General features: G+C 46.0%; 1 protein-coding gene across 1 annotated transcript in view; it reads right to left on the bottom strand.

Moving 5' to 3' along the window:
• LOC146864082 (UDP-glycosyltransferase 3A1-like) overlaps nt 1-15011 on the bottom strand; it is a 423888-nt gene that overhangs the window by 63251 nt on the left and 345626 nt on the right. The window contains exon 6 of the mRNA XM_085631023.1: nt 14535-14754. Within this exon, the coding sequence (XP_085487149.1) occupies nt 14535-14754 (220 nt within the window). The remainder of the gene's footprint in view (nt 1-14534; nt 14755-15011) is intronic.

Genomic DNA, 15011 nt, shown 5'->3' with positions numbered 1-15011 from the left:
CATGCTTTTTCCCGTTTATACCGTTGCAGTTCAGCAGCAGAGGAACTCCTTTCTTTCTGCCAAGATGCGTCTCCATGCACTAGACATAGACAATACTTCCTCCTCTTCCCCGAGGACTTCGAGCAATAGCAGAGGGGACTACACATTTTTTCAACTCAGCTGAAGATGCCTGGGACTGGATGGAGTCTGCTGGTCCCACTGCGGAATGTCCTGCACCTGCTGATCCGGTGGGGCGGGGATGCCGCCGCCGAGGACAGGAGCATCATCCCCAGGGACTGGCTCTATGCCATAGTTAGAACAGGTGATCAAAGAGAGGTGTCAGGCCATACAGATGGGGTCCACCATGAGTGGCCACACCCAATGCTCAGACCCTGATGCCACCTCCCTGAAGTCCATTAGTGACCATGGCTCCTATGCCACATGGCCTCAGATGCAGAGTTAGTGGCACCACCAGAGGTGACTCCCCAAACAGCTGACGTCTTGATAAGATACACTACTTGTTGTCATGCATGTGCCTTGAACTGTTCCTCCTTCCTTCATTCCAGAAGTATTGTTTGTGCATGTACTAACCTCTTTAGCCCCCAGCTGTCATGGACCTGATCCCCCGGGCCCAATACTTGCCTTGCGGTGCTGGGGTCCATGCAGGGCTAAGCTTTGCTCATCCATGTGTATTTACCTTCATAACTGGCATATACGTACTTTGACACACGGGGCACCGGACCCCCTATCTCACCATCCCCCCTTACAACCTTGGTGGGCAGTCACTGCAGCCGATGGAGGCCACTAACCAGTTGATAGTTTGGGTGGACACCTGTTGGCCCTTTGCTCTAATAATATTTCCGGTTCGTATTTCCCCTTTTTCCCCATTTTACATGAACTGCCCAGGGAATACATTCCCCCTTGCCTCCCTTTCGTACCACCACTACTATATATCATACGGGCCTCCGTATAGCGAAACACAGTCACGGGCAGAACGCCAATTGAATAATCTCATGTCACGTACTAACATTATTACCTGGAATGTGAGGGGAATGCACACACCCTTGCATTGCTCAGTTGTATACTCCTACCTTAAATGCAGGTCCATTTATATGGCGCTATTACAGGAGAAACATTTGACATTGGTTGAATCCCGCAAGCTTCACCAATGCTGGAGGGGCAAGTATGTGCCACTGACCACTTTTCCTATGACAGATGGGTGCTGATTTGGGTGCACCCAGGGATTCTATTTGCAGCAGATGAGACAGAGACAGATGTAGAAGGTCAATATGCATTAATCTACAGCCGACTAGATGGCTGCTGCCATCTGCTGGGAATGATACATGTTCCCAACACTGACCAGGCTCTGTGCTTACACACACTGTCTAGCAAGTTTTCAAGGTGGAGTGGGAAGTCATGGCTCCTAGGGGGAGACTTTAACTCCGTACTGGACATGGCCTTGGACCGGTCTTTCCCTCCTCTATCCCATATGACACGAACCTCTAACGCCTAAGCACTAATCAACTGGTTGCTTCACTGGCAGGTGTAGATATCTGACACATCAGCAAACCCCAACACACACATATACTCCTTCTGTTCCTCACCACACACCCTAAATGTCTGTCTAGATCAAATAGTGGGATTGTTGTGCTACCTGGGGCGTGCGCACTCAGATGATAACCCCCAAATGTTACCACTGGCATGGGGCATTACCATGCCTACCATACCCACCTGGCATCTGCAGCCTGTAGCACTGGAAGACCCGCCCTTCTGTACCTCTCTGGGCACTGCCATAACAGACTACTTTGATCTCCACGCCAACACTGCTACAGACAAAGGGAATGAATGGGACGCTTAAGTAAATATTAGGGGGCACTGCCTTGGGCTCACATGGAACATGCGCAAACTGCTAGATGGGAACATCATTCATATTGAGAATAAACTCCTACATTTGGAGGTACGTTCAGTGACTGACCCAACATAAGCCTGTCGACTTGCAGAGGCATGGCAAGAACACACTGCTCTGCTGGAACGACTTAGATGCCTTAATTATACTGCAAGCTCCTCCTGCACGCACGCAGCCACGGACTGATCTAACCAGCTATTGGCATGGCTGGTATGCCAGGAACAACAACAGCACACTATTATTTCACTACAATCCTCTGCAGAAAACCTTCTGCATATCCAACACAAAATACATTCGGAACTGACGAAACACTACGCCTCCCTCTATAACTCAACTGCAGTCACTGTTCCGGACCGCTTTGAAGCCTTTTTTTACACACTCAGGATCCCCACCATTACCCCTGATCAGCTTATAGAGCCTGATGACCTATCAGACTCTATGAAATACGCAAAGCTATCAGGTCCCTAGCCACCGGCAAATCCCCGGGTCCGGACTGTTTGCCGGCTGAATACTATAAAGCCTACGCTCCTGTATTGGCTCCTCAACTACTTGCCCTGTATGAAGCCTCATTTTTGGCCTCGTCCCTCCACTATTCCCTGCAAGAAGTCCTAATCAATTCCTTACCAAAACCTGACACAAACCCGACTGCCCTTGGATCCTATAGACTGTTGTTTTTACTTAACACAAACTATAAAATATTGGCCAAAATTCTGGCAGCTCGCTTGGCGCGCCTAGTTCCCGCTCTGGTCCAACATGACCAGAACGGATTTTTACCAGCTCATAACACCTCGTCAATCTGCACCGGTTTATCCTCATCTGCACATATGCAGTGCAGCATTGGCCCCACTCAGGATGTCTGGTACTAGACCTCGAGAAGGCCTTTGATTCGCTCGAGTGGGGTTTCTCGTTTGACATTCTACCGCGATATGGCATTAGGGCAAGAATCATCCGGCTCATCTAGCTACTATATACCACCCCATCTGCTAGAGTCAAGACCGGCTCCTATATCTCTGACCCAATTCCAATAAATAGGGGCACCAGACAAGGCTGCCCGCTTTCCCCACTGCTCTTCTCCCTAGCAATTGAGCCACTTGCAATGGCCATTCGAGCGGTTGGACCAGATTGGGGTATTCCGATGGGGGACAGGATGCACATGATCTCCTTATATGCCGATGATCTTCTAGTGTTTCTCCGAGACATTAGGGTGGCACCTTGCATGCTAGCTAAAACCCTTGCTGACTTCGCCATGCTTTCAGGTCTACGGGTTAACTGGGCCAAGTCCTGCCTCTTCCTGTTTACCCTCTCACACCCTGATCCTACCTTTGTCCTCAATGACATCCATGTGGTGTGGTAGCCAGACACTTTTCGATATTTAGGGGTCAGATTATCTCATCAGCCAACAGATCCAACTGGATGGCAATCTGGTGAAAGCAATCACTGCCCTCAGATCCAAATGACGTTCTGGCACACACTCCCATTGTCTCTCATTAGCTGCATTGCCTTGCTCAAAATTGTGGCTTTGCCCCGCCTACTCTACTTCTTCACCTACCTGCCACTATAAATCCTCACCCCTCCTCTTTCGCTCATTCGAGAGAACAATGCGAGAATTTATTTAGAGTAAGTCTCCCTGTAGGGTGGCACTCGCTAAGATGTGCATGCCTACAGACAGACGGGGACTTGCTGTACCAAATATGGAGCAATCCTACCTCGCCTTGCAACTTCAACACTCTCACCGCTGTGGTCCCTGTCTGCGGTGCTCTGACCTTTTCATCCCTGTGCTCGTGGATGACCATCAGAACCTCTGCTGCTGGCGGTCGCCTATAAATGCTTTTGGCGCAGCCTATTTATTACACGTGCCACTATCCAATACGCTCCCGCATTCCCATTGCTAGGAACGATCAGGTGTGGCATCATCACCTCATCCACTGAACTTTCCACCTGGCTTGAGGCTGGCCTACAAACGCTGGGAGACCTCTATCAAAACAGTACATTGACTCCTTATTACACACTAGTAGAGAAGGACAGAATACCACCAGGCCAGTTTCTCCTACACACCTCACTGATCACAGCACTCGGGCCACATATGGAGATATGTCATGAGAACAACTGACACATCTAACTATTCAATACCTGCACGTTCTTGGGACGGAGAGGCATCTCACTAAATGGTTTGCAGACCTGTGGCTCCTCTTTTGGAAGTTTTTAGGCACAAGTGTTAACCGATCCTTACTTACGGGGCTTGTACTTGGGGCTTTCTAACAGCCTTGCTCTGCAGACAGAAGTAAATAGGGTATTGTGATGTATCTTAGGTTTACCTCCTGCTTACGCTATATATGTTGTTCATCAGGAGTTGGTGGTTGAATATGTTGAGAATTGTGTTAAACTGGCACCCTTGTTGTTATGGTGTAACATATGGGCTAATTCCCACACAGGTTGTAATAGGAAGGTGATCTCTGAATGTCAAGCTTGCGAGAGAGGTCTGGCTATACCTTGGTTGTACTATGTTAAGCAGGAATTGATCATCTTGGGGAGACCAGAACTCTTTCCTTCCCTCTCCGCTATAACCAAGGCTGATACCACCTGGGTAAAGAAAGCCTTTCTTTCCAGGAAAATGTGGGTTAAAGAGGCTGAGGAATTAGCCAAAAGATCAGTTAGGGAGTATGGGACTCTACTGACTACCCCCAAAATAGAGCCATACCGGTCTTGGGTGGATTCCACCTGGGGCAGAGTTCTATTAACTAGATTTAGACTTGGAATTATAAGGTGGCATTTGAGTTTTCCTTTGGGCCAGTTTGAACCCAATAAAGTGTAAATTTGTCCCTGAGACAAGTTCTCACCCCTGAGTTTGCTTCATCTTATTTTCGTTTGTAAATACTATTTGGTAGTCTCGAAGAAATTTTTAATACCCCTAATTCGAGCATGTAGTATCAGAAGATGTGCTGAGGCTTTACTTTATCTGCAAGGGCTAAATTCCCCTACATTGTGTGGCCCTATTTTTTCCTTCTTAAAGGGTGATATTGCCAGGAGAAAAAAGATGTTGTTTTAAGTGCTTAATCCTGCTTGTTTATTCAATGATTATGGGGCACAGTGTCCTTTGGCAGGTTTTCCTTTTAACCTGTTTGGTGGGGGGGGGGGGGGTTTGATTGTGTTGTTACTGGTTATATTTATTTTATAAGTTTTTATGAGAATTATTTTATTAAGGTGATCATGAGATGTGTTTTTAATAATTAATTTTATCTTTGTAATGTGCTTTTATGGCTGTGTTTCACTGCTGAAATAAAGTTTACCTAAGCTAAGCTAAAGGTTTGCAGATCATTGGGCCAGCACACGCCAATCTCACTCACATCCCTGCGACAACACTCAATTCAATTTTCAATTTCAAAAAAGTCTTTATTTCGATTATTCATCTTAAAAGACAGATATAAAAGAATAAAAAGGCACATCCAAATTTACAAAGAGAGAAGTAAAATAACTTTTAAAAACAGTACTAAATATTTCAATCGAAAACACTTTACATGTGTACATACGGCTGCTTAACTCATTACAATTCATCCCTAAAAATTACCTTAACTAATGATCATAACCCACCAACTTTTTCACGAATAGCCCAGGACCAGCTCAGAAACTTAGCAACCCCTGTTATTATAATGGCATTGCCCCCGCTTTTCAGTAGTCTTTTGGCGGTCATTGCCGAGTTCATGCCCAGATTTCTGCATAGGGGTTTAAGCCACACGCTTCTAGGTAAACGGTAAGCAGGGCAAACGTATAGTAGGTGGTCAATGGTTTCAACGGATTCAGGGCAAAATGGACACCTATCACCCTTACCGGTTGACCAGTTGCGAGTGAACTTCCTTAACGGGAGGGTTTCTACTCGAAACTGGTGGAACAACCTACGGTCTCTGGGTTTGGTGATAAGGTCCCAGTAACCTTCCAGCTGGGGGTTGTCTTTAAAATCCAGAAAAGCTCTTGACAATGAAGAGCCTCCTGTGCTAGCATGCCTCCTGCAATTAATTAAATCCCAGTAGGCTGCTCTGAATAAAACTTTTGATGGAAAAACAGCCGACTCTGGAGACACCCATAAATCCCTCATCCCCATCTCCGTAAGTAAGGCTTTGATTCTGGATAGCCATGAGATCTTATTTGAGCGATCCAGACCCCTTATTTCAGCTAAAGCTTTGGCAAAAGGGATTAATTCTGGTACTGTCCAGAGCCTTCTCCAGAAGGCCAGCATTCTAAACTGGGGGATATCCCCGATTGTATTACAGCCTAAATCAAGAAGGAGGGGGGTGCGGGGGGTCGAACTGGGGAGGCCCACCATACAGGAACTTGTTTTGGGCCTTTGTTAGGTCTATTAGATTACTGCAACCCCAGATCTCGGCGCCGTAGAGTATAGCCGGGATGATTTTCAAGGTGTATAATTTAACAACTGGGGCTATTGGCTTGGTCTGAGAGAGCCTGTGTTCTTTTATCAAGGCCCCTGCTAGCTGGGAATGTTTCAATGCAAGTAGCTTCACATGGGGTAACCAGCTCAGCCTTGCACCTAGGGTGATACCCAGGTAAGCAAATACGTTGGCCTGTTCCAAGAGCTTCCCGCTCATGAAAACTCTTCCAGAAACAGGCCTTGCCCCGTGGAGTACCATAAATTTAGTTTTTCCCACATTGACAACCAGCTCATGATCGCCACAAAACTACTCAAAACGGGACAGTGCCAACTGAAGGCCCTGCCTTGTTTTTGAGAGAATCAGGGTGTCATCGGCGAACATAAGCAAAGGTATCCTTTGGCCTGCCAACATGGGCGCGTCTGTTGGAAAATTATCAAAATACTGCACCACCCCATTGATGAAGAGAGAAAAGAGGGTTGGGGCCAGAACACACCCCTGGCGAACACCCTTCCCAACACTGAACTTCTCGGTGACTTCACCTGGTTTCCCCCACCGAACCTGGGCATAGTTGGAATTGTGGAGTTTAACCACAAAATCCACCAATTCCTTGGGTAACTCTAGTCCCAACAGGACGTACCCCAATTTGGCTCTAGGAACAAGGTCAAACGCAGATTTCAGATCTACGAATGCTGCGAATATCAGGCCCTTACCTAAAAGGACCTCCTTCCAGTAGAGCATAACAAATCTGAAAACTTGGTCTAGTGTCCCCAAATGAGCCCGGAAGCCTACTTGCAAGGAAGATAAGATGTTCTCTTTAGTCATCCAGCTTTGGATCCTGCCCAGAAGGACCCGAGCAGTAATTTTTTGGAGTGCGTCGATAAGGCTAATGGGCCTATAGTTGGCCGGAGCGGAATGATCCCCCTTCTTGTAGATCGGGATGATTTCCGCCCCGGACCAAGAAGTTGGAAATGGTGTGCCCCGCGCCAGTGAATTGATCAGTGTTGTGATGTAGGGAACCCACAAGTCACTATTCTGTTTAAAAAGATCTGGGGGGATACAATCAGGCCCTGGAGCCTTACCACTTGGAATGTTACTTAGGACCACCTCAACCTCATTGGCACTAACCGTCAGTGGAGAGTCGACACTTATAACCGGAGCAGTCGTTTCACACTCCGTACCCTGGTGATATTGGGCTTCGAAAAAGGCAACCCAATGAAGTTGGTCCACATTGTTGATAGGGGTAAGCAGCCTTTGCCCATTCCCCCATTTTATTAAGTCCCAGAACCGAGTCATATTCCTTCCTTTGCAAGCGGACAACAGATCCTTCCATCGTTCTTCGTCCCAGTCCCTTTTTGCATCTCTTTGGGTGGATTTGTAATGTGCCCTAGACTGTTGGATAGTAGAATGGTTCCTGGATTTGATAGCTTTCACAAGGGCTTTGTGGGAGGACCTACAGCTGTCGTTATACCATGAAATGGGTTCTGACTTACATTTCGCTCTTATCGGCTTAGAATTTAAAAAGAACCCTTTCAGACTACAAAAAAGCTCTTTGTGGATTATAGGCAATTTGACTTTGAGAATCTCCTGTGAACCACAGTCATTTATTTCCTCTAGAGAGCCTGAGACTAGTGCCCGGATTTCTAGCATGTTCTTATCATCAAGTGCCACCTTGTCCCAGCGGACCCTTCTCAAGTCGTTACCCAATATTACGTGGTTAGGGCAACTGACCAAATCTGTAGTTACTATAGGGCCAAAACTCAGACCATTTAGTGTGAGCACCAGGGGGTTATGGTCACTTTCGGTACGGGGATATACTTTCCTACTTTTATGGCGCCTGTTGTCGAAGGTTGCCTCCCCCATTGCGTCAGACTTCGTCCTGCCATTGACAGCCCTGAGACCCCATTCCAGACACAGCCCTTTAACCTGGAGAGCTGCCTCAGTCCATTTTTTAATGGGTTGGAGATCCAATTGTGGCACACCCCAGAGAACATCCACCTCCTTACTAAGCCTGCCATCGTCAAAGTCCAGCGGCTCAAAGCATGTGTTGAAATCATCGGATATAATCAAGTTGGTATTATGGACGCCCTCGACTAAAAGGGACTCAAGGGGTGCTATAACCGGAGAACACCTGCCCCCCTGTTGCCCTCTGACGTAAATGTTATACAGGAGTAGATCGAGTCCTCCTGAAGATCTTACTCTTATGGCTAAGATGTCGGGATTGACGAGAGGTATCTTATCCACAGTTATCCCCTCCTTTTGCCTGACCCAACATTATAGACCTCCTGCCGGCCTCCCCCTTAAGCCCTTATATGCCGGTTTCGAGAAATTTAAGTAACCGACATGGAATACGTTATCCACAGACCAGGTTTCTTGAAATGCCCAGATGTCTACACCGTTGATAAAGGATGCCCAATCAGCTGACCCAACTTTGGATTCCAGGCCCGCTATATTCCACGAGGAAATGAGCATGGATACATCCTGTGAGGAAGGCAGGGGCTCAGTGGCAGCTACTAGGATCGTAGAGCAGCAGTCCAGGATCGATGCGGCTGTGTTGGCAATGGTGGTAACAGAGGTCTGGACCAAAGGATCTGCTGGGCTAGGGTGGCTGGTGTTAGATAAAACCCCTCCAATCCCAAATACGTCTGTCAATGCTCTCCCCTTGGTTCCCACCCACTGTCAATCTATTTCTTCAAGTGGTGAAAGAACATTGAAGCGATTATTAAGCTGGATAGAAAAATCGGGCCTAAGATGGTTACGTCTTGCTATGTGGGCATCCCAGTGGCCCTGGGACGGATGCTGTTGATAAAAGAAACAAAGGGGGAGTATGGCAATAGAGGCCCCATTTACAGGTTTAAAACTAGCTGCCTCTAAAATATGCCGAACGAGGCCTGGGGACCTAAAGCTTAGGACTACACAATCTCCTTTTAAAAATTTGGCAGATTGCCCAACCCATTCGATCTGTCTGGCCATTTTAAATTCCTCAAATAGGTCATCCCCAAGATTTGTTATTTTATTCAAGTAATGTAGGGCCTTATTTTTGAGGGAAGACCAATGTTCTTGAATGCCCTGGGGGAGAGTGGGAACGTTCGCCAAGATGACTGTGTAAGGGGATGCTTCAGGGGGCAGATGAAGGAAGGGATGCCTCACTTGGCAACCAGGGTTGATGTTATTGTTCGACCTCAGGGGGCTCTTAAACGCTGATGACCTTTGGTTGGAGGTTGTTTCGACATTGCTGGGCCCACTTAGCTGGACGGTTCTTATGCTTCCAACAGAGTCAGCCCCAGCCTTGTGTATTTTTGCTTGAACCATGTTACCGCGCTGGTCCTTATGAATGTCCCCCACCAGAGCTAGAGTGCTACTGGTAGAGACAACCTTGGGGGAGAGAGCCTGGTCCTCATGCGATAGGCTTGCCAAAACGTCCTCAATCCTTGCTAGCCTGGTGTCGACAGAGTCCAATCTTTTGGTGAGCGGCTCAAAAAAGACAGCTAGTTGCTCCTTTAGGACAGAAGAAAAGTCGCTTCTACTCAAAAAGTGGTTAAAGTCGGTAGATACTTTGGAGGAGTTATCAATGGGTGGAGGGGGTACTGCGCTTGAGCTACCAAACACGAATACCCCTTTCGTAGCGGTAGATGGCATAAGGGGTTTTGGTTTTGTAGTGCTGCGCCCCTTCCTTACTTTTTTCTGTGGCATTTTGTTAATTTTCCCTACCACTTTCATCCCTCTGGTGGTAACGCCGGCGGGGGTGCACGAAGTACTTGGAGGGGGGAGCGGGTGGTGCTCAGGACTAAATGTGACTGAGCTAGGTGTCCTGGGCCGCAGGCAATCATTGGAAGCAGCCAGTTCAGAAGTTGACCGGGAGACATTTAAGAGTGTGCAAGGCTGTGACCCCCCCCCCCCCTAAAACCCTGGGGTCTAAAGAAAGTCTTCGTTCGGTGGCCTCTATCTCATGGATTAAAACAGATTCCGCTCTTTTTAGGAAAGTGTCCAGAGTACCGACCACCCTCCTGGCCGTTTTCCATTTGTTCATTGTGAGACTGCTTTAACAGAAGCACAGCCCTACGGCAAGGATGAGGACAGATATAAAAACTGAATTGGAATTACACAGACCTGCTCCAAGGGCGATAAATTGCACGAGAAAATAGGGTGGCCCAGCCCGGCCTCCTCCGGCCTCGGACGGCCGCGCCCTTGTCCCGGGCTTCTCCCAGCACGTCCCGCGCTCGACCTCACGGGGCGAGGGACCAGGAGTACCTTTAGGCACCTCCTGGCGGGCGTGGCGCTGACGTCGTGCCCCAGGGGACCCTGGATGGTGTGGTCCTCGGGCCGGTCCGTCGAAGTTGAGCGGGGGGGGGGGGTGGCGTAGCCAAGCCCGGCCGCAGGAACAGCAGAGCTACAGCGATCAGGTGGTGAGAGACTTGCAGGGCGAGTGCCCAGGGTAAAAGCCTATGCACTTTGTGCACTCTAGAGCAGGGCCCCTGCTGTACCTCTAAGCGTCCTGTTTGCTGCTTTTTACGAGAGGGTTGGAGTTTAACTTCACCGAGTCACCCAGACACTGCCTCGTGGTGGGCCTTTACTGGATTTTCCAGCTGCTCGCCTTAGGCGGACTACATTGAGTCCCTTAGTTCGGCCTCACCACCAGCCCAGCATAACTTGATATTGCCAGGCCCACTGCAGTCGGGTCTCAATTTAGGGCGTTTCTGGACACGTCGCTCCAAGTTCCAGGGTCGCAGCCCCTGATATTGTCACCTCTCCATGGGCTTGTACAATGTGCTTCAGTACCGACCCCAGTGCTCACTTCTGTGTTATCGCGTGCCTCACAGGGGGGGGGGGGGGCGTTCAAACTCTCCCCAGCACACCCAACAGCCGCAACTATCCTGACCGGGGGTGGGGAAGGGCCACAGCAGCGATCTCCCAGCAGTGGAAGCAGCCTCTAGCCCAAGCCCCAACACTCAGAAACTGACTTAAATCACCCATATATGGACAAGGAATAGGCAGCCAGAGTGGAAAGTTCAGTTCATGTCCCTAGGAATGCCCGTTTCCACCTTATCCAATACTACATTACTCAGAGGGCCTCCATAACCCCAGCCAAGATAAATACATACTCCAATCGTGCGGACAACCACTGCCCCAGATGTCACCTTCTGGATGGTGACCTCCTTCATATGCTATGGGCTTGCCCAACTCTCAGAACATATTGGCGGCGTGTCCAAACACAACTATCCACATGTACAGGACGCACAATCTGATACATATGGGAGGTATGTATCCTGGGCCTATTCAGGGACAGAGTAACACCCCAGTTTTTGTCCTCCCCACAACCCCCTCCCCCCCAATTTTCCATTATTCCCCACTCCCTTGGGTTCCCACTGTTGTCAATAGTACACCACCACTGTTATGCACACCAACTACGAATGCACAGGGCTCATATTGGATGCTGTCCGATGTGCAGGTCTCAATGTGTACGCCTTACGACCTGCATCCTCAGGGCACATGTGCATATTTCCTTACCTGCTTGTTATGATCCACGACACCCCTGGACTTAATATAACGAAACCATTTTGACATCCTAATATGTATGGATATTGGTATTACAAGCATTGTTTTCCTCTGCACATATGTGAACTGATATGTAAACTCTTCACAGTATATAAGTACCTGTCTGTTCTTCATTAAAAAGCAATAAACAGTCAAACATAAGAAAAAGAAAGCAACCTTTTAGCACAGCTTAGATAGCTATAATATCCTCTTGAGAAACATTAAAATAAAATGGGGAGAAGCAAATAATTGAAAGGTTAACCTTAAAGGAGAAAATCAAAAACTAAAGGACTGGCCAACCAGCACAGCTACTGAAGCACGCCTTATTTTCAGGTGGATGTGCACACACGATAAGAAAATGCAATCATTCACAGAGCAAAAGAGACAATGACTGATGCAGACTGAACCACTACCCTATGCAGTTCACTATCACGGATGGAAGTAAGAATGTAAATGAAACTCAGACAGACTAGTGGCAGAACAGAGTGGATGCAAAGGCCCTCTAAATATCGCTATGTATATATATATGGATGTATTTAGCATTAAATGATTTTTGCATTATGAGATCCTGGCAGACAACTAAGAAGAGATTCCAGCAAGAATAATTACAGTGCAAATCTTCTCCTACAGTTTGTCAGAGGCAGTAACCAACACCAAAATCATTCCCTACAAAGTTAATCTGATGTTTTGAATAACAGAATGCCTGTCTATAGGCTTTAATACAGAGAAGTAACAATCCACCCAATCCAAACAATAGCAAATGCTAGCTGCCTTTAACATATGCTTTTCACAATCAATATGTCAAGCCTAATGTGTTTATCATACCTTTTATAATAAACAGATCAGACATATAGTAACATAAATATTTTCCTAGTGAACCAATTAGACCTGCAGCTGCATCAATTGCTTATCACCATAACCAAATGAGGTCTTCTGTACTGAGCATAAGTTTTCCAACAAGGGAACCATTAAGCATATCATAAAATTAATAGTATGCAAAATTAGATATGGCAAAGCAAAATACTATCTGTCCTAAAAGTCAACAACAAAGATTCTGACAGTACAAATCTTCTATACCCATGCTTTGCCAGTATCAAAATGTGAGATTCCATGTAACAAAATATCTATCTGTAAGCTTTGGTACAGAGTAATCACAATCTACTCTTAAATGCCTATTTCCTTTATCACAACCTTTAATTCTAAACAATAAAGACTATAAACTCTATTATTGGCTTGTCTCCATAAGCAACTTGGACCTACTATGTTGGATCATAAACCAAGGCAACCATCGGTATACCCTAATAAAGATACAAATATGTACAAAGTACAGTTATCATAACAATGCAACATCCCTACTGTTAGAGTCTTAGAAGGATTATCATCGTGCACATCATCTGTCTCTGTGGTTTATTTTGGTGGGTCACCAGCACCAAAACCCTTGCTTACTACAGGAATCTGCAAGGTTCCATGAAACAAAATGCCTGCCTACTGGTTTTAGCACAGTCTAATAACAAACTATCCTTAAAAGCAGTTTGTCTCAACACATACTTTTCCCAGTAAGTGAGTAACACCTACTTGCTTTGTAATAACTTTTCATTATACATAGATGTCACCTAAGGATCTTGCTGGCTTGCTTTTTAACACTTGCATCTTCCGTCATCTCAATTCAAGAATCACTGAGATTGCCAAGGAAGATCTTTTACCCTTACGTTTTTTCTCTCCTAAATAGAACCCTTTTAAAGAGTCACTTGGCACCTTTTATGTGTATATATTAAAAGCAGGGTGGCACCTTGTTCCCTGGGAAGTGCCAACCACCTCTGGGCAATAAATATTGAAACTTGAGAGATCTTCAAAGCACCTAGTCATAGACACATCTAGGGAGCTTGTTATTTGCACACCAAGGTTTCAGACAGGAAACGCACAGGATGCCCATAAACAAAGTGTGTCCTTGTAGGCAATTAACTGCATTGTGTCATGTTTCAGATATGCAACAAATATGATGGACCCATCACGTTGACAGACCTTTCAGTGCAAATGATTATGAGCCAGGACTCAGCAGGAAGGGAGTTAAGAGATCTCAATATGTTGTATGCTTGTATGTAATTTACTCTGTGTTGATTTACAATCATCACAATGCTTTCACTATCTGTGTAATTTGTTTTCTATACTCTCCACTTGAATGATTTCTAATAAAACCACATAAAATGCTACTTCGCATTTGTTTGTGTGCTCTCACAAGAGAAAGGGTGAATTGAACTCATTTGAACACCTGTCTCTGTCAGTTAATGTTGTAAACCTTATATGAAATCCCTCTGTGTAAGTTCACAGGAGTTTTGTGATACACACCATGCCTGTTTTCTCCATTGTGAATGGTAAGTTGGTATATCTGTGTTTGTTCAGGGCCCAGGAAGATGAAAAAGGTGTGGTCAGGATAGACAATCCCCAAAAAGTAATTTCCAAGCTCACACCCACATTTATGCTCATCTACAAATTCATCTCAGCTAGGTAATATTCCTAGTAATCTGTGTCAAAATGATTGAAATAAAGGCAATATCTCCTGCATCCGTTCTAAATGAGCTATATATCGCTGGCTTGAGTAAAGATATGAATTTATTACTGATAAATTATATTATCTACTATTATTTGTTTTGGGTGGACAAACTGTTGAATGCATACTGAATTATCAAATAGCAATGTAAGTCTGAGCACTACAATTTGTAACACATTTGACATACCTTGGATCTTCTATGACCTGCTTCATTGACATCGCAAATCTCTTCATGGTAAGCTGCTCAGCAGGAATTGCAATGGCAATTTTTTTTTCCATGGCTCGAACCATATTGTCAAACTGATCTCCAAAGAGGGGAATCCCCAAGACAGGAACGCCGTGGTAAATGGATTCCATCAAACTGTTCATTCCACCATGGGTAACCATAAGCCGAACCTTAGGGTGCCCTATACGATCAATTCAAAGATGCCACATTTACTATTTTTATTTTTAATTATCCTGTGCAAGACAGCAGAAATAAATTCAAGTTCATTGTAGGATCAATCAGGGGTATAGTTGTTGTCATGATTTGTTTCACAAAGATAATATCAGATGGGACACTGCTAATCAGGAAACTGTTCAATGTTATCTTTCTGGTGCCAAAGTGAAATACCATGTTCCTCACAAGAGCTCTACTCGGGCTCCAGGGGTTTCACATTTTTAT

This window comes from Triturus cristatus, chromosome 2_1 (genome assembly GCF_964204655.1).
Source record: "Triturus cristatus chromosome 2_1, aTriCri1.1, whole genome shotgun sequence".
NCBI lineage: Eukaryota > Metazoa > Chordata > Amphibia > Caudata > Salamandridae > Triturus > Triturus cristatus.
This window is presented reverse-complemented; position numbering and strand designations above follow the sequence as displayed.